This window comes from Nycticebus coucang, chromosome 14, assembly GCF_027406575.1.
Source record: "Nycticebus coucang isolate mNycCou1 chromosome 14, mNycCou1.pri, whole genome shotgun sequence".
In the NCBI taxonomy this organism is placed as follows: Eukaryota; Metazoa; Chordata; class Mammalia; order Primates; family Lorisidae; genus Nycticebus; species Nycticebus coucang.
In genome coordinates, this window is record NC_069793.1 from 54,629,886 (window position 1) to 54,652,760 (window position 22,875).

At 38.6% G+C, this 22,875-nt stretch overlaps 1 protein-coding gene across 5 annotated transcripts in view; it reads left to right on the forward strand.

The window, feature by feature from the left end:
• SBF2 (SET binding factor 2) overlaps positions 1-22,875 on the forward strand; it is a 471,093-nt gene that overhangs the window by 289,744 nt on the left and 158,474 nt on the right. For all 5 annotated transcript variants that reach the window (XM_053560079.1, XM_053560081.1, XM_053560083.1 and 2 more), the window contains 2 exons: positions 3,192-3,301; positions 4,589-4,738. In XM_053560079.1, the coding sequence (XP_053416054.1) occupies positions 3,192-3,301; positions 4,589-4,738 (260 nt within the window). The remainder of the gene's footprint in view (positions 1-3,191; positions 3,302-4,588; positions 4,739-22,875) is intronic.

A 22,875-nucleotide genomic window follows, 5' to 3' on the forward strand; every position in this document is an offset into this window, starting at 1 on the left:
TATTGCAGTGTATTATTTTGCATACAGATATCATTATTGCTTTATACAGTTACATTTTTAATGCATAAGCATAAATAAACGAATTAAAAACAGGCAGTGCCTATGGCTCAAAGGAGTAGGGCACCGACCCCGATGCCGGAGGTGGCGGGTTCAAACCCAGCCCTGGCCAAAAAAAGGAATTAAAAACATTTAGATAGATAGAGAATTAGTACTATCCATGTATAATGCTCATCTTTATTTTTCCCTCAAAAGTTTGGGCAAAGAGTGGTGCCTGTGGTTCAATGGGCAGGGTGTGGGCTCCATATACCAAGGGTGGCGGGTTCAAACCCAGCCCCAGCCAAACTGCAACAAAAAAATAGCCAGGTATTGTGGTGGGTGCCTGTAGTCCCAGCTACTCAGGACACTGAGGCAAAGGAATCACCTAAGCCCAGGAGTTTCAGGTTGCTGTGAACTGTGTGATGCCACGGCACTCTACCATGGGCAATAAAGTGAAACTCTGTCTCTACAAAAAAAAAAAGTTTGGGCAAAAAAGTACACATGGCAAAATATGACAATTCGAAAACATTTTCATAATCTAAATAGAAACTTCATGGGTATTAGCAGGCATTCCCTATTTCTCCCCAAATCCACACCTTCCCTAGCTGTAGGCATTAATCTGTATTCATCTATGTGATAGCATGCATCAATACCTTGTTTCTTTTGTATGGCTGAATAATACTTTACTATATAGATATATATCAAATATGTCAAATATTTTATTATTCATCAGTTGATGGATGGGGGTTAATTCTAGAAATTTAATATTACATGACTAAAAATGATTTGAGGGGGCCAGGCATGGTGGCTCACGTCTGTAATCCTGGCATTCTAGGAGGCCAAGGCAGGTGGATCAGCTGAGCTTAGGAGTTTGAGACCAGCCTGAGCAAAAGCAAGAGTAGTCTCTAAAACTAGCTGAAGGTTGTGGCGGGTGCCAGCTATTTGGGAGGCTGAGGCAAGAGAATCACGTAAGCCTAAGAGTTTGTGGTTATTGTGAGCTGTGATGCCACAGCCCAAAGCTGACAAAATAAGACACTGTCTCCAAAAAATGATGTAAGGAAAAGTGGTAAAGTCCAAGTAAGATCTATAGTCCAATTCATTGTAATGTGCCCGTTGTTTTTCTGATTCAGATAAAGCACTATAATTGTATAACATGTCAACCATAGGAGGAAACTGGATAATGTGTACATAGACCCTCTTTGTACTGTTTTTACAGCTTTGAGTGAGCCTCTAATTATTTTAAGATTAAAAAGTTTAAACCATTATTTGAAGAATGTAGATTTTGTATTGATAGGATAAAAGAGGTGCTAATGAAAATATAATAGTTTTTCTTTTTAGGTATGGGAAAAGATGAAAAGATTATGCCTTTAGATTCCAAAGAGCAACATAAAATATAAATAGTTTTTCTTTCTTTTTGGCTTAAGAATTATTGGTACTATCTCATTTGTACAAATGATATAGTTCTTTGTGAAAGTGTGCTTTTTTTTTTTTTAACAAATACAACCTTTGAATACTACCTTTTTTTTTAACAAATACTACCTTTTTTTTTTTTTTTTAACAAATACTACCTTCCCACCTGAATCCTAGCACTTTGGGAGGCCAAGGCAGGTGGATCTCTTGAGCTCAGGAGTTCATGACCAACCTTTGCAAGAGTAAGACCCCATCTCTACTACAAATAGAAAAAATAGCCAAGCATTGTGGTGGGCGCCTGTGGTCCCAGCTACTTGACAGAGGCTGAAGCAAGAGGAGCTCTTGAGCCCAAAAGTTTGAGGTTGCTGTGAGCTACGATGGTATAGCACTCTACCCAGGGTGACAGAGACTTTGTCTCAGGAAAAAATAAAATGCTACTGTCATTTATATCCTTCTAATACTCTTTTAATAAGTTAAATTTATTTATATAACTGTAGCCTGTGTAATAGACTAGAATTTTTCAACCCTATCATAAAGGGTGAAAGATGCTAAGTTTGTAAGACTAAAAAGTGACTTTCCAAGCTGGTATAGCAGCTCATTGACCATGATTATTTCTCTTTTCATATATCACTTCTTTCCTTCAAGTCCCCTGTACTCAAATTTGTAGTATCCAATTTCTTTTTTGTGGTATATAGTTTTTCTTTGGCAGTGTCCTAGAATTATCAACTTTTTAAAATGTCAGTAGTCCTCTAGCATATGAGCATTACCTATTTGTACACCACACATTTCCTATTGATTTGTTTATAATTAGAGTTAACATAGATATTTATCTTTGATATAATTTTATTTTGCAATGTGAATTAATTTGGGTGAGTTGAGTGTTATCATTAAAATCAATCCTATGGGGCGGCGCCTGTGGCTCTGATTAGGGCGCCAGCCCCATATGCCGAGGGTGGCAGGTTCAAACCCAGTCCCGGCCAAACTGCAACAAAAAAATAGCCGGGCGTTGTGGCGGGCGCCTGTAGTCCCAGCTGCTCGGGAGGCTGAGGCAAGAGAATTGCGTAAGCCCAAGAGTTAGAGGTTGCTGTGAGCCGTGTGACGCCACGTCACTCTACCTGAGGGCGGTACAGTGAGACTCTGTCTCTACAAAAAACAAAAAAAAAAAAAAAAATTTAAATTAAAAAAAAAAAAAATCAATCCTATGAAAGTATCCATTGACTAGCCTGAACATGTAACTAAAATAATGAAACGGACTACTTTCAGTGCCATGTAATAAGGGAAAAAATAATCTCTAAGTGTTGATCATATAAACAGTCTTTTTTTCTTTTTCTTTTTCTTTTCTTGCTTTCTTTCTTTTCTTTTTTTTTTAGACAGGGTCTCACTCTGTTGCTCTGGGTAGGGTATCCTGGCATCATAGCTCACAGCAACCTCAAACTCTTGGGCTTGAGCAATCCTCTTGCCTCAGCCTCTTGATTTGCTGGAATTTGCTAGGTGTCCGCCACAATGCCTGGTTATTTTTTCTACCTTTAGTATCAGTGGGGTCCCCCTCTTGCTCAGGCTGGTCTCAAACTCCTGAGCTCTAGCAATCCATCCACCAGTGCCTCCCAGAGTGCTAGGATTACAGTTGGGAGCCACCATGCCTGGCCCATATAAACAGTCTCAAAGTAATATTCCCCTTGTTTTTGTAATTGCCAAAGAAGCTTAATTTATGTTTAATTTATGTTTTCTTTATATTCTTTTACTAGTTTCAATAATGGATAAGGTGACGACAGTTTTCAATAGTGCACAGAGACTAGAAGTTGTTAGAAACTGCATCTCGTTCATATTTGAAAATAAAACTTTGGAGACTGAAAAGGTAATAAAATGCATCTTTTCCAAGCATTTCACTTTCAGATTTACATGTTGAGGTTGTCAGTCGACCTCACCTCTTATTCTATCCCCTTTCCTAATAAAAATGTCCTTTCATTGTTTTGATTATTTTTAATTAATATTGTCTCAGATTTAAAACTGTTAGGCCAAACTATGACTGCAAAAAAAATACTGACAGTAATTTTCTCCCCTCAAACTTTTGAACATTGGTGTATTAGTTAGAAACTTAATGTTTTGCATATAATTTTATTTATTGCAAAGAATTTAGGAACTGTGGTATTCAACTTACAGCTACCTCCTTAGAACATATTTTCTTGCCTTCTTCAATGCAATTTGCGAAACATAATGTAACCCTTTCTTACTAGTTCATTGTCACAATTCTGAACATCCTTTACAAAAAGCTGGCAAAACATGTCCAAGTATTTTTACCATTACACTGAATGACCCAAGCCTCTTTATGTTTTGAGTTTTTTGGTTTCTGTTTCTTCTTACAGTTGAAGTGTTTGCATATTTCCTTTTGCTTCTCTTTCTTTCAACTTTCTTATCCTGTTTATTATACCTACCCAAACAAATATTTGGCATTCCTGTTCTCAGTCTTTTTCCTTTCCTTCTTCTTTGCTCCTTATTGTATGTAAAGTGAATTAACTCCTACATGGTGAACTGAAGGAGGCATCCTTAAATGTTCTTGTGATAAAGTAAAGAAGTTCTGATACGTGAAGGTAGAGATACCAGTTTTTGTTGCTCTGAGTCATTTTACTGTCTTCATTATGATATTGTAATGAGAAGAGACTGTAGAACTTCTCAGTTATAAATTAAAGCTGAATAGTAAGTAAGTAGCTGACTAGTTTAAAAGTATAAAATCACTTATGTTTTTTGTCATTATAATTTTTTCTTCTATTCTTGTTGTGTAAAGTTGGCTAGTTATTGAAAGAAGGTATCTAAGTATCTGTGGCTTGGACTCAGGCTCTGAAGCAACAGTCAATTTGGTAACCAAAGTTCTATGTGTTGAAGAAAATAAGAGAATTTAATGTTTTTTTAATTTAGCACATAAACTAGTTCTTCTTATTTTTCTTGCTGGCTTACAAATAGAAATAACTACAAATCTATTTTATCATTTGTGTTAAGAGGAAATCGCCTCTTCTCTAGGAGTTTAATTCTGCTAATAACTTTGTTAGATGGTTTACAGGATACATTTGCATTTTCAGGACAATTGTTTGAAAGTTGTCTTTCTCCAGTGGTACCATTTTGTCACTTGTACCTCTCTTGTCCTCAGACCCTTCCTGCTGCACTAAGAGCCCTTAAAGGAAAGGCAGCAAGACAGTGTCTCACTGATGAGCTGGGTTTACACGTCCAGCAAAACCGAGCAATCTTAGACCATCAGCAGTTTGACTACATAATAAGGATGATGAACTGTACTCTACAGGTAATTTTTAGATCTTTCAGGTTATTCCTCTTATTTGTGAATACTTTTTATTTTTCCAGGATATTTAGTAGTTACCAATTTATCAGTTCTTGAATCTACCACAACCAATAGGATTAAGAGTCAATATCCATATCCTTTCTGTCAGAAACACTTATTATTTGGCATAAATATTGAGTTTTTCATTCCTTCTTCATTTTTTTTAAATATACTGTATTTCACTACTTCTATAATGTAAATATGTTCTTTCAAAATGAAAAGTCATCTTTAAAGCATTCAGTTCTATATTGCTTAATGACTTGATATATTAATGACAGTCTGACTAGTGTCACATCAGCCCTTTAGAATCAATTTTCAGTTGTATAGGGTGTCCCAAAAGTTGCCATACACAGGGAAAATGGGAAATTTCCTTTCCTCCCTTCCCCACCCCTGCTTCATGCCTCCCTCCTATGTCCAGGCACCATTACAGAGACCCAGGCAAGCAAGTAATAGCAGCTAGACAGAAGCTGGGCCCTACACTTGCAGACCTGGAGCTTAAGTGAGGCAGTATGAGTGGCTCAGTAGAGTCAGGATACTGAGCAAATCAGTAATTATATTGAGGGTAATTGTAGCCAGATTTTCCACTGAGAGAGAAAGAGGTATAAATATGGAAAAGGAGAAAGCTATTATGGAATGATTCTTTACAGTTTAGCATAAGTTAGAACTAATGATACTAACTCATGGTCATCAATATATATAAATGCTGAAATAAATATAAGTGGAAGAGTGTGTGTGTACATATAGGAGAGGAGTTTGGAATGTTTATATATATATATATATATTTATATATAAACACACACACACACACACACACACACACACACATTTATCTCCTGGCTCTGTTCACTGAGTCTGGCAACAGAGATACCCCATAGCAAAGATTAAACCTAGTATCCCGATCTTGGTTTCTAGAAATGAGTCTCCACCAGAAGGAGCTTGGGCTTCTTGAAAAAATGGCTAGCAGCAGGAGTCTGGCAAAGAATATCGTCTTGGAATATCTTTTTATGTCAGAAAGTACAGGAGTGCTAAAAGAATGAAAATTTTAGTTAGACATTTTAAAACTGTGTTTAAATGTATATAAGATAAAATTGACAGTTTTAACCATTTTTAAGTATACAGTTCAGTTGCATTAAGTGTATTTACACTGTTGTATGAACATCATAACCATACATCTCCAGAACTTCTTCCACCTACCCAAACTAAAACTTCATGTCAGTGAAACAGTAACTTCCATTTCTCTCCTCCCCATATCTCCTGACAACCACCATTCTACTGTCTGTCTCTATGAATTTGGCTACTCAAAATACTTCATATAAATGAAATCACACAATATTTGTAATTATGTGACTGGGTTATTTCATTTAGCATAATGTCCTCAAGGTTCATCCGTATTGTAGCATGTATCAGCGTTTTCTTCTTTTAAAGAGCTAATCTTCCATTATATGGATATGCCACATTTTGTTTGCCCATTCGTATGTCAGTTGGACACCTTGGGTTGCTTCCACCTTTTGCTTCTATAAATAACAACTACTATGAATATGAGGTTACAAATAATCTCTTCAAGTCCCTGCTTTTGGTTTTTCTGGACATATACCCAAAAGTGGAATTACTGTATTATATGGTAATTCTGTTTTCATTTTTTTGAGGGACTCCTATACTGTTGTCCATAGCTGCATCATTTTACAAATCTATCAGCCGTCCACAGAAGTTCCAATTTCTCCAGATCCTTGCCAATACTTGTGTTTTTTGTTTGTTTGTTTGGAGTTTTTTTCCTATGGTAGCCATCCTAATGTATGTCAAATGATGTCTCCTTGTGGTTTTGATTGGCATTTCCCTAATGGAAGTGGTATTGAACATCTTTTTTGACCAATGAGAGTATGTGCAAAGCTGCATCCTGCATCGACCAACTCTAAGTATCATGGGTGCTGCTTCACTTCCGCCTTCCAGTAACAAGCAACTCTAGCTCAGCACCCTACAGACAAAGGAATTCTGGGTAATGTAGGACCAGCTTAGCTAAATTGACACAGTAGAAAGTCAGCACAACCTTTTTCCCCGTTAGTACCCTAATTTAACCTGAGAGACCTGTAAAAGTTGTGCACTCAGTTTATCTCACAGTCCCCTAAAAGACTAGACTTTGTGTATTGTATTTAGACATCTCAACCCTGCAGCTACTATGATTTACTTGATTTATCTTTTAAAGCAGTCACAGAAATGTTGCTGTTCTCTTACCTCAACCTTGTAATAGGAATTTAAAGCCCAGAGATCATCTTGATCTTTCTCCAGATTCTCTAACACAGTTTAAAACAATGGACTTGCCCCATTGTTCTTCTTATTCAAACTAAAATATTTTAAGGCAGTAACCATTTGGTTGTCTGTAGACACTTGATTACAGTTGTCTACGAGTGATAATTTAAGTAATTGCTTTGCCATTGCATGCCATTGACTACCACTTTCTCCTTTAACCCCCCAAAAAGACTTCATTAATGCTTTGAATCTAATTAGATCAAAAAATGTATCCCATATTTTCATCCTTACATTTTTCTCCTCAAACAACTTCTGGTACAGGAAAATCCCTAAGTAGCACTCTTAATTTTCTGAAAGTCTGTATTATATTATACTTTTATCTGTCTAAGTGTATAAAAAACACCAACAATAATTTCCAAATATTCTGTATAATAAATTATTTGCTTTTTCAAATGGAATTTAAATTAGTATCTTAACTAGTTACATCAAATTTTATTGAATGTTTATTATGCATATATAAAGAACAGTTAATGGAAATTTAATAGTCTGTGAGTCATCGCAGATTTGACAATCCGTGTGTTGACTTTTTGAGAACATCCATGACATATAGCAATTTGTATTTTTGCTGAGACAAATTTCAACTGTACATGTAATGGTAATATGTGCTAGTGAAACACTTACCTAATATGTAAACCTTGCTAATCACTACCCATTTTGCATCTCAACTCAGCATTGTTTTCTAGTAGCCATTGCATGACTTATGAAGTACTATTTGTGAAATGTATAATATTTATGACATAAGTGTTATTTAAAGAATAATAAAAAATATACCTGTGTACCCAATACCCACTTTACAAAATAGATCATTAACATTGAAGTCCTTCGGAAATCTACCTCAACTATTTCCACTCTCTGTCCTTTAAAACCACTGTCCTGGGGTGGCACCTGTGGCTCAAGTAATAGGGCACTGACCCCACTGTCCTGAATTTGGTGTTAATGATTGCTTTGCTTTGTCTGTGGTTTTATCTCAGAGAGGGTGCTCTTAAAATATAATTCAGTTTAGCTTTACTTGACCTTTTGTGATTGGATTCATCCTGCTCATTCACTGATACAATAAGTATTTAGCAACTCTTTATAACACTTCTTCATATTGACGCATGTAGTTATGATTTATTTATTTTCACTGATGTATAGCTACTTTTGAAGGGTATTTCATTGCCCCAGCAATGAAAACAGTGTTGTAATGAGCATTCTTAAAACATGTCTCCTGATGTACTTGTGCAAGAGTTTCTCTTGGATAAATACATGAGAATAAAATTACTGAGTCAAGAGTATGTGCAATTTCAGCCTTACTAAATTATGACAAATTAATGATTTTACACATTTATACTCTTACAGCAATGCATGATAGTTATTATTGCCTCACATTCTTGCCAGCTTTTGGTATTAAAATTCTGAATTCTTAAATTCTTCCAGTCTAGAAATTATTAAAGAGTATATCATGTTGATTATAATTTGCATTTCTCTGATGACTTAGTAATTGGAAGTTTTTCACATTCATTGGCTTTTCATGTTTTTGTATAGGGAAATGCTATTTTCTTCATTTGCCCTTTTGCATTTTACATTCTGGGATTTTTTGTTTGTTTGTTATTTGACACAGAGCCTCAGTATGTTGCCCTCAGTAGAGTGTCGTGGCATCACAGCTCACAGCAACCTCAAACTCTTGGGCTTAAGTGATTCTCTTGTCTCAGCCTCCAAAGTAGCTGAGACTACAGGTGCCCGCTACAGCACCTGGCTATTTTTTTGTTGCAGTTGTCATTGTTGTTTGCAGGCCAGGGCCAGTTTCGAACCCCCCAGCCTTGGTGTATGTGGCCAGTGCCTTACCCTCTCAGCTACAGTTAATGAGCTTCATTTTACATTCTGAACATCAATTTTTTGATAATTATGTATGTGTGGGTATCTCTTCCTAGGGTCTTTCTGATGTCTTTTGGTAAATAAAAGTTTGTAATTTTATTTTATTTTTTATTAATCATAGCTGTGTACATTAATGCGATCATGGGGCACCATACACTGGTTTTATATACCATTTGACATATTTTCATCACACTGGTTAACATAGCCTTCCTGACAGTTTTTAGTTATTGTGTTAAGACATATATATTCTACATTTACTAAGTTTCACATGTACCCTTGTCAGATGCACTGTAGGTGTAATCCCACCAGTCACCCTCCCTCCACTCATCCTCCCCCCTCCCTCACCCCTTCCCCATATTCTTAGGTTATAACTGGGGTATAGCTTTCATATGAAAGCCATAAATTAGTTTCGTAGTAGAGCTGAGTACATTGGATACTTTTTCTTCCATTCTTGAGATACTTTACTAAGAAGAATATGTTCCAGCTCCATCCATGTAAACGTGAAAGAGGTAACATCTCCATCTTCCTTTAAGACTGCATAAAATTTCATAGTGTACATATTCCACAATTTATTAATCCATTCGTGGATTGATGGGCACTTGGGTTTTTTCCATGACTTAGCAATTATGAATTGCGCTGTAGTAAACATTCTGGTACAAATAGCTTTGTTATAATGTGATTTTTGGTCTTCTGGGTATATACTACTAGAGGAATTATAGGATTGAAGGGCAGATCTATTTTTAGATCTCTAAGTGTGCTCCAAACATCTTTCCTAAAGGAATGTATTAATTTGCATTCCCATCGGCACTGTAGAAGTGTTCCCTTTTCTCCACATCCACACCAACATCTCTGGTCTTGGTATTTTGAGATATGGGCTAATCTTACTGGAGTTAGATGATATCTCAAAGTAATTTTGATTTGCATATCTCTGATGATTAAGGATGATGAGCATTTTTTCATATGTCTGTAGGCCGTGTGCCTGTCTTCTTCATAAAAGTTTCTCTTCAAGTCCCTTGCCCACCCTGAGATGGGATCACATGTTCTTTTCTTGCTTATACATTTGAGTTCTCTGTGGATTCTGGTTATTAAACCTTAGTCGGAAACAACCTACAAATATTTTCTCCCATTCTGAGGGCTGTTTGCTTGCTTTACCTACTGTGTTCTTGGCTGTGCAGAAGCTTTTTAGTTTGATCAGGTCCCAGTAGTGTATTTTTGAAGCTGCTTCAGTTGGCCGGGGGGTACTCCTCATAAAATACTCACCCAGACTGATTTCTTTAAGAGTTTTCCCTGCACTCCCTTCTAGTATTTTTATAGTTTCATGTCTTAAGTTTAAATCTGTAATCCAGTGAGAGTCTATTGTAGTTAATGGTGAAAGGTGTGGGTCCAGTTTCAGTCTTCTACAGGTCACCAGCCAGTTCACCCAGCACCATTTGTTAAATAGGGAATCTTTTCCACAGTGAATGTTTTTAATTGGCTTGTCAAAGATCAAACAATGGTAAGTAGTGGGGTTCATCTCTTGGTTCTCTATTCTGTTCGATACATCTACCTCTCTGTTTTTTGTGCCAGTACTATGCTGTTTCGATCACTATCGATTTATAGTATAGTCTGAGGTCTGGTAGCATGATTCCTCCTACTTTGTTTTTATTTTTGAGTAAAGTCTTGGCTATTTGAGATTTTTTCTGATTCCATATAAAACGAAGTATTATTTTTCAAGATCTTTAAAGTATGACAGTGGAGCTTTAATAGGGACTGCATTAAAATTGTATATTGCTTTGGGTAGTATAGACATTTTAACAATGTTGATTCTTCCCAGCCATGAGCATGGTATGTTTTTCCATTTGTTAACATTTTCAGCTATTTCTTTTCTTAGACTTTCATAATTCTCTTTATAGAGATCTTTCACGTCCTTTGTTAGATAAACTCCCAAATATTTCATCTTCTTTGGCACTACTGTGAATGGAATAGAGTCCTTAACTGTTTTTTCATCTTAACTCTTGTTGGCATATATAAAGGCTACCAATTTATGAATGTTGATTTTGTAACCTGAGATGCTGCTGTATTCCTTGATCACTTCTAAGAGTTTTGTAGTAGAATCCCTGGTGTTTTCCAGACATACAATCATATCATGTGCAAAGAGTGAAAGTTTGATCTCTTCTGACCCTATATGGATACCCTTGATCAACTTTTCTTCCCTAATTGCAAAGGCTAAATCTTCCATTACAATGTTAAAGAGCAATGGAGACAATGGGCAACCTTGTCTGGTTCCTGATCTGAATGGAAATGATTTCAATTTAACTCCATTCAATACGATATTGGCTGTGGCTTTGCTGTAGATGACCTCTATCAGTTTAAGAAATGTCCCTTCTATACCAATTTTCTTAAGTGTTGTGATCATGAACGGATGCTGGATATTATCAAAAGCTTTTTCTGCATCATTTGAGAGAATCATATGGTCTTTGTCTTTTAATTTGTTTATGTGCGGAATTATATTTATAGATTTACATATATTGAACCAGCCTTGAGACCCTGGGATAAAACCAACTTGGTCATGATATATAATTTGTTTGATGTATTGCTGGATTCTGTTTGTTAGGATCTTATTGAATATTTTTGCATCTATATTCATTACTGATATTGGTCTATAATTTTCTTTTCTTGTTGGGTCTTTTCCTGGTTTGGGGTTCAGGATGATGCTTGCTTCATAGAATGTGTTGGGTAGTATTCCTTCTTTTTCTATATTTTGGAACAGGTTGAGTAATATAGATACTAAAACCTCTTTAAAGGTTTGGTAGAATTCTGATGTGAAGCCATCTGGTCCCAGGCTTTTCTTTTTAGGGAGATTTTGTAGGGTTGATGTTATTTCAGAACTTGATATAGGCCTGTTCATCATTTCCACTTGATTCTGGCTAGGTCTTGAAAGGTGATGTGCTTGCAAGTATTGGTCAATTTCCTTCAGATTTTCATATTTCTGAGAATAAAGTTTCTTGTAATATTCATTAAGGATTTCGTGAATTTCTAAGGAGTCTGTTGTTATTTTGTCTTTGTCATTTCTGATTGATGAAATTAGAGATTTTACTCTTTTTTCGTGCTTAGAATAGCCAAAGGTTTATCTATTTTATTGACCTTTTCAAAAAACAACTTTTTGATTTATTGATCTGTTCTATAATTCTTTTCAATTTCATTGAATTCTGCTGTAATTTTGGTTATTTCTTTTCTTCTTCTGGGTTTGGGGTTGGAATATTCTTCCTTTTCTAGTTGCTTGAGATGTCCCATTAGCTTGTAAACATCCTCTGTTTCTGTTCTCTTGAGGAAGGCTTGCAGTGCTATAAATTTGCCTCTTAGGACTGCCTTTGTGGTATCCCAGAGGTTCTGATAATTTGTGTCTTGATTGTTGTTTTGTTCCAAAATGTGGCAAATTCCTTCTTAATCTCATCTATGATCCAGTTATCATTCAGCATAATGTTGTTTAACTGCCATGTTTTTGTATGAGTATGCAGATTCCTGTTGTTACTGAGTTCAACTTTTATTCCATGGTGGTCCAAGAAGATGCAAGGAATAATTTCTATTCCTTTAAATTTACTGAGGTTAGACTTGTGACCTAAGATGTGATCAATTTTGGAGTATGTTCCATGGGCTGATGAGAAGTATGTATATTCAGTTTTGTTGGGATGAAATGTTCTGTACATGTCTATTAAGTCCAGACGTTGAATGGTTAAGTTTAAATCTAAGATTTCTTTGCACAGCATCTTATTGGAGGATCTATCCAATACTGCCAAAGGAGTGTTAAAATCTCCGACTATTATGGAGACAGAGGAAATCAAGTTGCTCATGTCTGTTAGAATGTCTCTTATAAATTGAGGCGCGTTCTCGTTGGGTGCATAAATATTAATAATTGAAATCTCATCATATTGAGTATTACCCTTAACAAATATGAAGTGACCATTCTTATCCTTCTTTACATTTGTTGGTTTAAAGCCTATTGTGTCTGCAAATAGAATTGCAGCACCTGCTTTTTTCTGATTTCCATTTGCCTGAAATATGGACAACCATCCTTTCACCCTGAGTCTATATTTATCTTTTAAGGTAAGATGAGATTCTTGTATGCAGCAAATATCGGGCCTGAGTTTTTGTATTCAGTCAGCCAACCTGTGCCTCCTTAGAAGACAGTTTAAGCCATTCATATTAATGGAGAATATTGATAAGTCTGGTAAAATTTTGGGTATCGAGTTTTTCGAAAATCCAGTGGACATTTTTAATCCTTTTGCCACTGTGGAAGTTGGAGTTTGATCAAAAGTTTCTGAGTGAGTTTACTTTTGTGGTAGAGGATTGGGCTGGTCATTATACAGGATAGGTCTGAGAATATCCTGAAGAGCTGGTTTGGATATAGCAGATTTCTTCAACATGTGAATGTCATTAAAGTATTTAATTTCACCATCATAAATGAAACTCAGTTTAACTGTATACAGGATCCTGGGTTGAAAGTTATTTTGTTTTAGGAGATTAAAAGTCGATGACCACCCTCTTCTGGCTTGAAAGGTTTCAGCATAGAGATCTGCAGTCATTCTAATATTCTTCCCTTTTTAGGTAATGGTTTCTTATGTCTGACTGCTTTTACAATTTCTCCTTCATATTAACTTTAGTGAAGTTAATTATGATGTGCCTGTGGTATGTCTTATACGGTTTGAGTCATGCTCGGGTTCTGAAACTGTCTGCTATCTGAATTTCAGAATCTCTTAGCATGTCTGGAAAATTGTCTTTCATAATTTCATGGAGAAGAGCCTCTGTGCCTTGCGAAGCCACTTCATTGCTTTTAGGGATTCCAGTGAGGCAGATATTAGCCTTATTTGAATTATCCCAGAGCTCTCTGAGAGAATGATCCATTTGTGCTCTCCATTTCTCTTCCTCTTTGAGAGTTTGGGAGTGTTCAAAAGCTTTACCTTCAATGTCGGAAATCCTTTCTTCTGCTTGCTCCACTCCGTTACCGAGGGATTCTACTGTATTTTTCAGATCTTTGAGGGTTGCAAATTCTTGCTTCAATGTGTCAAAATCTTTGGTGGTTTAGTCTTTAAATTCGTTGATTTCTTGAGACATCTTTTGAATTTCTCCTCGAATTTCTCATTTCAACCTCTCCTCCATTCTCTTAATCTTGTTTGCAATCCAAATTCTGAATTTGATTTCTGACATCTTGGCCATCTATTTAGGAATGGGATCTTCCGTTACATCTGCCATATCTTTCCTTGGGGGGTTTGATCTACTCTGGTTATTCATGTTACCAGAGTTTTTCCACTGATTCCACCCCATGATTATTTTACACCATTTGACTAGATGAGTGGATAAAGAAAAGTTGGGTTTCGGGCTCCAAGAGTAGTGATTAACCAGCCCTTTGCCCAAAAGCTGGGACTGGTGTCTGTACCTTTTCCCCTGGAGCTTTGCCAAGGACCCCTACAGTGCTACAGCCTGAGAAACTGGGGCCCTGCTTGGTGTGGTGGGGCTAAGTGGCTCTGTCTTGTTTTCCTCTGGTCTGTGTTTGACCCTAGTAAAACAGTTAATCTGGGTTGAAGTCTCAGCTGTGGAGAAATACCAGCAATTAAGTCACCCCACCCACCATAGGCAGCAATTGGAAAAGGAAAATCAAACCTTCCTACAACCACACACCCAGGGCACCACTTGGATAGTCCAAGGGCGATTGGCTCAGTTCAAAAGGTTCAAATCAATTGTCTCAGTCAGCACCTGTCTCAGGTGGGAGAGTTTAAAAGGTCTCTGGCAACTAGATTGCAGGAGTCTGCTGACAACTCAAGTATGACTTGCTCCAGTGCTCCGTGAGGTCAGGAGGACCCACCCAGCAAATAGAGTAGTCTGGGAAGGTTGATGCCTCCTTCCCCACCTTGCACCTCTGTCGCGCCCAGTCACTGATAACCCTGCAGGGCTGTGACCTAGTTGCCTTCAATGAGCAGATACTCCAGGGGTTTGCACCTGCCTGAATCACAAGATCTATGTCTCCTCAGCCAGGCCACTGCTCTCTGCCCCTATCTAACATGGGAGGTGAGGCCTGACAACCTTAGGCACTTCATAGAGTCTGGGGCTGTTCACTCAGTTGCAGCCCTGCCCCTGATGATGTTACTGACGGAACAGAACAACTTTGTGGAATTTGTTTCTGTCCCGGCTAAATTCCCCTGCAGAAGAGAAGCTGTTTTGAGTTCACAGAACCTGCACCTTAGGCCCTATCTTTGCTGTTGCCTAGTAGTTTGTATTCGTAGCACTATTACCTGTCAGTTCTAGCTTCCTGCCCTCCTTTGTCTAGGCTGATGATCCCCTGAGGGTCGGGTACGTCTTAGGCTCGTTAAAGCGAGCCTCTGGGTCAGCCCTGCCCTGGGAGTGTGCTGGCACTGCACGTGCATTTTCTAGTCCCCACGCGCCACCCAGGCCAGTTCAGCCTCAGGCAAACCATTTACTTATGGGGTCTGCATTTCCATCCCAAATCTGTTCCACCGGTGGTTGCCACCTGAAAAGATGCCCAGCCTCCTCTGGTTGCCCAGAGAGACAGGGGGTGTGACTCCGGAATATCCAGGGGTCAGCCCTATTGTTACCAAAAATGGCTGCTGCTCTGCGCCTCCTGGGACTGCCCCTCCGGTGTGATTGCCTCTCAGCCAACCATCCTCTCCTCTCTCCTGTGCTGCAGAATCAGCACTGACCAGCAGCAGTCCAGGCCCTGTCCACATCTCTCGAGAAAACACCCAAGAATCCAGGCTCCTAGGGGACAGGCCTCCAGACCTCAAAGTGAGAGTGGAGGGGAGTGCTGGTAGCTCAGAATTGCAGGTAGAGAATATGTACAGTTTTACACAGTTTTATGTAGAGCAGGAGAGCGCCATGGCACCCTAGTAGGGAAATAGGTCCAGTTTTTAGAGAGTCTCTCCCATGGAGTATAGTGGGAGGACTTTTGAACTCTGCACGTTTGTTTATGGGGTACTCTGAGCCGTTCTCATGGGGGAGGAGACTCCTGTCCACTTGGTGATGGATTTTGTACCTTTGTTTGTATTCTTGGGATCGCAGCTCACCTCAGTAGGGTTGATGTGCATTCTTCAACCTTCTCTCTTGGCGCAATTTTAATCTGCCAGGTTACTTGCTAAATTTCTTTCCTTTAACTCTCCTTCTGGACGGGATTGTCTCTGAAAAGCTGACAGCCATCAGTCATCCATCTTGTCTTCACACACCGCCCCCAATACATTTGTATTTTTAATGTAGTTCACTTTATAAAGCATTTCCTTCTTATTTTGATACTTTTGTATCTTGTATAAGAAATCCTTCCTTGTCATGTGGTCATAAAGATGTTCTTGTATTATCTTAGTAATGTTTAATACTTATGCCTTTTACATTTAAATTCTTCATCTACCTGAAACTGATTTTTGTGTTGTGTGAGGCAGCAATCTAGGAATTTTTTTCTAAATAAATAACTAGTTGCCCCAGAACAATTTTATTTAAAACTTCATTCTTTCTCCACTGATTTTTTTTGTTTGTTTCTTTTTGTTAAATCATAGCTGTGTACAATAGTGCAATCAAAGGGTACAATGTGCTGCTTTCATACATATTGATGAAATATTCTCATCAAACTATTCAATGTAGCCTTCATGGCATTTTCTTAGTTACTGTATGTAGGCATTTGTATTCTGCCTTTAGTAAGGTTAGCCTGTACCCATTCCAAGATGCACCATAGGTGTGGCCCCACCCATTACTCTCCTTCCACCATAACCTCCACCCTCCCTTCCCCTTCCTTGGCCCTTTCCTCATAGTCTTGTGCTATAGTTGGGTTATAGCCTTCATGTGAAAGCTATAATTTAGCTTCATAGGAGGGCTGAGTACATTGGATACCTTTTTTTTCCATTCCTGAGATACTTTGCTAAGAAGAATATATTCCAGCTCCATCTATGTAAACATGAAAGAGGTAAAGTCTCCATCTTTCTTTAAGGCTGCATAGTATTCCATGGTATACATGTACCACAATTTGCTAGTCCATTCGTAGGTCGATGGGCACTTGGGCTTCTTCCATGACTTAGCAATTATGAATTGGGCTGCAATAAACATTCTGGTACAGATGTCTTTGTTATATTGTGATTTTTGGTCTTCTGGGTATAAACCTAGTAAAGGAATTATAGGATCGAATGGCAGGTCAATTTTTTAGGTCTCTAAGTATTCTCCAAACATCCTTCCAGAAGGAAAGTATTAGTGTGCATTCCCACCAACAGTGTAGAAGTGTGCCCTTTTCTCCACATCCACGCCAACATTTCTGGTTTTGGATTTTGTTATGTGGGCTAATCTTACTGGGGTTAGGTGATATCTCAAAGTAGTTTTGATTTGCATTTCTCTGATGATTAATGATGATGAACTTTTTTTCATGTGTTTGTAGATCATCCTTCTGTCTTCTTTAGAGAAGTTTCTCTTCAAGTGCCTTGCCCACCCTGAGATGGGGTCACATGTTCTTTTCTTGCTAATATGTTTGAGTTTTCTGTGGATTCTGGTTATTAGACCTTTATCGGAGGTATAACATGCAAATATTTTCTCCCATTCTGAGGGCTGTCTACTTGCTTTACTCATTATGTCCTTGGCTGCGCAGAAGCTTTTTAGTTTGATCAGGTCCCAGTAGTGTATTTTTGATACTGCTTCAATTGCCTGGGGAGTCCTCCTCATAAAATATTCACCCAGGCCGATTCCTTCAAGAGTTTTCCCTGCACTTTCTTCAAGTAATTTTATAGTTTCATGTCTTAAGTTTAAATCTTTTATCCAGTGAGAGTCTATCCTAGTTAATGGTGAACGTTGTGGGTCCAGTTTCAATCTTCTATAGGTTGCCAGCCAGTTCACCCAGCATCATTTGTTAAATAGGGAATCTTCCCCACTGAATGTTTTTAATTGGCTTGTCAAAGATCAAATAATGGTAAGTAGCTGGATTCATCTCTTCGTTCTCTATTCTGTTCCAGATATCTACTTCTCTGTTTTTGTGCCAATACCATGCTGTTTTGATCACTATCGATTTGTAGTAAACTCTGAGGTCTGGTAGTGTGATTCCTCCTGTTTTGTTTTTGTTTCTGAGTAATGTCTTGGCTATTCGAGGTTTTTTCTGATTCCATATAAAACTAAGTAATGTTTTTTCAAGATCTTTAAAATATGACAGTGGAGCTTTAATAGGGAGTGCGTTGAAATTATATATTGCTTTGGGTAGTATGGACATTTTGATAATGTTGATTCTTCCCAGCCATGAGCATGGTATGTTTTTCCATTTGTTAACATTTTCAGCTATTTCTTTTCTTAGAGTTTCATAGTTCTCTTTATAGAGATCTTTCACGTCTTTTGTTAGGTAAATTCCCAAATATTTCATCTTCTTTGGTACTACTGTGAATGGGATAGAGTCCTTAACGGCTTTTTCAACTTGACTGTTGTTGGTGTATATAAAGGCTCCCGATTTATGCATGTTGATTTTGTAACCTGAGACGCTGCTGTATTCCTTGATCACTTCTAGGAGTTTTGTAGTAGAGTCTCTAGTGTTTTCCAGATACACAATCATATCATCTGCGAAGAGCGAAAGTTTGATCTCTTCTGACCCTATATGGATACCCTTGATCGCCTTTTCTTCCCTAATTGCGGTGGCTAAAACTTCCATTACAATGTTGAAAAGCAATGGAGACAATGGGCAGCCTTGTCTGGTTCCTGATCTGAGTGGAAATGATTCCAATTTAACTCCATTCAATATGATATTGGCTGTGGGTTTGCTGTAGATAGCCTCTATCAGTTTAAGAAAAGTCCCTTCTAGACCAATTTTCTTGAGTGTTCTGATCATGAAGGGATGCTGGATATTATCAAAAGCTTTTTCTGCATCAATTGAGAGAATCATATGGTCTTTGTTTTTTAATTTGTTTATGTGCTGAATTACATTTATAGATTTACGTATATTGAACCAGCCTTGAGACCCTGGGATAAAACCAACTTGGTCATGATGTATAATTTGTTTGATGTGTTGCTGGATTCTGTTTGTTAGGATCTTGTTGAATATTTTTGCATCTATATTCATTAGTGATATTGGTCTATAATTTTCTTTTCTTGTTGGGTCTTTTCCTGGTTTGGGGATCAGGGTGATGTTTGCTTCATAGAATGTGTTGGGTAGTCTTCCTTCTTTTTCTACCTTTTGGAACAGGTTGAGTAATATAGGTACTAATTCCTCTTTAAAAGTTTGGTAGAATTCTGACATGAAACCATCTGGTCCCGGGCTTTTCTTTTTAGGGAGGTTTTGTATAGTTGATGCTATTTCTGAACTTGATATGGGTCTGTTCAACATTTCTACTTGATTCTGGTTAAGTCTTGGAAGGTGGCGTGCTTCCAAGTATCGGTCTATTTCCTTCAGATTTTCATATTTCTGAGAATAAAGTTTCTTGTAATATTCATTAAGGATTTTTTGGATTTCTGATGAGTCTGTGGTTATTTCGTCTTTGTTGTTTCTGATTGATGATATTAGGGATTTTACTCTTTTTTTCCTGATTAGGTTGGCCAGAGGTTTATCTATTTTATTGACCTTTTCAAAAAACCAGCTTTTTGATTTATTGATCTGTTGTATTATTCTTTTGTTTTCAATTTCATTTAATTCTGCTCTAATTTTGGTTATTTCTTTTCTTCTACTGGGTTTGGGGTTGGAATGTTCTTCCTTTTCCAGTTGCGTGAGATGTCCCATTAAGTTGTTAACTTCCTCTCTTTCCGTTCTCTTGAGGAAGGCTTGCAGTGCTATAAATTTCCCTCTTAGAACTGCCTTTGCGGTGTCCCAGAGGTTCTGATAGTTTGTGTCTTCATTGTCGTTTTGTTCCATAAAATTGGCGATTTCTTTCTTAATCTCATCTCTGACCCAGCTATCATTCAGCATAAGGTTATTTAACTTCCATGTTTTTGTATGGGTATGCAGATTCCTGTTGTTACTCAATTCAAGTTTTATTCCATGATGGTCCGAGAAGATGCATGGAATAATTTCTATTCCTTTAAATTTACTGAGGTTAGACTTGTGACCTAAAATGTGGTCAATTTTGGAGTAAGTTCCGTGGGCTGATGAGAAGTATGTGTATTCAGTTTTGTTGGGATGAAATGTTCTGTAGATGTCTGCTAAATCTAAATATTGGATGGTTAGGTTTAAATCTAAGATTTCTTTGCTCAGCTTCTTTCTGGAGGATTGATCCAACACTGCCAAGGGAGTGTTGAAATCTCCGACGATTATGGAGCTGGAGGAAATCAAGTTACTCATGTCTGTTAGAGTTTCTCTTATAAATTGAGGTGCATTCTGGTTGGGTGCATAGATATTAATAATTGAGATCTCATCATATTGAGTATTACCCTTAACAAATATGAAGTGACCATTCTTGTCCTTCCTTACTTTTGATGGTTTAAAGCCTACTGTATCTGCAAATAAAATTGCAACACCTGCTTTTTTCTGATTACCATTTGCCTGAAATATGGATGACCATCCTTTCACCCTGAGTCTGTATTTGTCTTTTAAGTTGAGATGTGACTCTTGTATGCAACAAATATCTGGCTTGAGTTTTTGTATCCAGTCAGCTAACCTATGCCTCTTTAGAGGACAGTTTAAGCTATTCACATTGATGGAGAGTATTGATAAGTCTGGTGGAATTTGGGGTATCGAGTTTTTCAAAGGTCCAGTGGACATTTTTAATCCTTTCGCCAGTGTGGAAGTTGGAGTTTGATCCGAAGTTTCTGAGTCAGTTTACTTTTGTGGTGTAGGATTGGGTTGGTCATTGTGGAGGATAGGTCTGAGAATATCCTGAAGAGCTGGTTTACTTATGGCAAATTTTTTCAACATATGAATGTCATTGAAGTATTTAATTTCTCCATCATAGATGAAACTCAGTTTAGCTGGATACAAGATCCTGGGTTGAAAATTTTTTTGCTTTAGGAGATTAAAAGTTGATGACCAGCCTCTTCTGGCTTGAAAAGTTTCAGCAGAGAGATGTGCAGTTATTCTAATATTCTTACCTTTGTACGTTATTGTTTTCTTTCGCCGGGCTGCTTTGAGAATCTTCTCTTTCATGTTAACTTTAGTGAAGCTAATTATGATATGTCTGGGGGATGACTTATTGGGGTTGAATCGTGCTGGGGTTCTGAAGCTGTCTGCTATCTGAATTTCAGATTCTCTAGGCATGTCTGGAAAATTTTCTTTCATAATTTCATGCAGAAGGGCCTCTGTGCCCTTGGAGGCCACTTCATCGTTCTCAGAAATTCCTATAATCCTTATGTTGCTTTTTTTCGAATTATCTGAGAGTTCTCTGAGTGAGTGATCCGTTTTTGCTCTCCATTTCTCTTCCTCTTTGAGAGATTGGGAGCGTTCGAAGACTTTTTCTTCAATGTCAGAAATCCTTTCTTCTGCTTGCTCCATTCTGTTACTGAGGGATTCTACTGTATTTTTCATATCTTTGAGGGCTGTAAGTTCTTGCTTCAGTGTGTCTAAGTCTTTGGTGGTTTTGTCTTTAAATTCGTTAAATTCTTGAGACAATTTTTGAATTTCTCCTCGGATTCCTAATTCCATTTTATTAATCTTGTCTGCCATCCAAATTCTGAATTCGATTTCTGACATCTCAGCCAGTTGTTTATGAATGGGATATTCAATCACATCTGCCGTGTCTTTTCTTGGGGGGGTTGATCTATTCTGGTTATTCATGTTACCAGAGTTTTTCCGCTGATTCCGCCCCATGGTTATTTTACTCCCTTTGGTTTTTCCCCTGGGGTTTTATCGAGGGCCCGTACAGTGTTGTGGCCTGAGAAACTGGGGTCCTGTCTGGTGTGGTGGAGCAAAGTGGTTCTGTCTTGTTTTCAGCTGGTTTCTGTTCGATCCTATTGCAATTTCTACTCTGGCTTGAAGTCTCAGCTGTGTGGAAAAATCAGCAATTAAGTCACCCCGCCTGCCCACCTCTGGCCCCAGTTGGAAAAGGAGAATCAACCTTCCTACAACCGTAGACCCAGGGCACCGCCTGAAAAGTCCTCAGTCTATTAGCCCAGTTCAAAAGGTCCAAATCAGCTGTCTCAATCGGCACTTGTCTCGGGTGAGAGAGTTCAAGAGGTCTCTGGGAACTGGATCACAGGGGCCTGGTGACTCCTCTGACACGGCTCACCCCAGTGCAGCGTGGAGTCAGGAGGAGCCACCCAGCAAACAGAGCAGTCTAGGAAGGTTGACGTCTCCTTCCCCACTTTGCCCCTTCGTCAGACCCAGTCACTGGTATCTCTGCAGATGGCTAACCCAGTTGCCTGCAGTGAACAGACACTCCATGGGTTTGCACCTGTCTGAATCGCAAGGAAGTCTGCCAGGCCCCCGTTGACTGCTGCTATCTAGCAGGAGAAGATGGGGCCTGACATCTATGAGTGTTTGATGCAGGTGATGGGAGGGAGGTGTTCACTCAGGCTTAGCCCTGTCCCTGATGTATGCTGCTAACAGAACAGAACAGAACAGACAACTTTGCGGGGTTCTGTCTCTGTTCCTGTCGAAATCGCCTACAGAAGACGAGCTGTTTTGAGTTCAAACGTCTTTGGTGTTGGAGGTTTGAGTCCGATCACCTCTCTGGGTCGGCCCCGCCCTGGAAGCTTCCCGGGTTTGTGAGCAGTGTCAGGAAATCCCCCGCTCACCGGTGGCCTCCTCTGGTTGCCCAGGGAGACAGGGGGTGTGGCCTCAGAATATCCAGAAGTGAGGTTCTGCCGTTAAAGTAAAAACGGCTGTTGATCTACCTCCAAGGGGGTTCCGAGCCGTAGGGAGCCCGGTCGACAGCGAGCAGATTCAGTTTCTCCCAGTCTCTCGCCCGGTTGTACTGCCGCAGCTCAAGGCTTCAGGCTTCAGAGTGGGGGCGGGGTGGGAGGGAGCGGCTGTAGCCCAGAACCGCTGGGCAGTGGACAGACTCAGCTATCCCCAGTTCCCT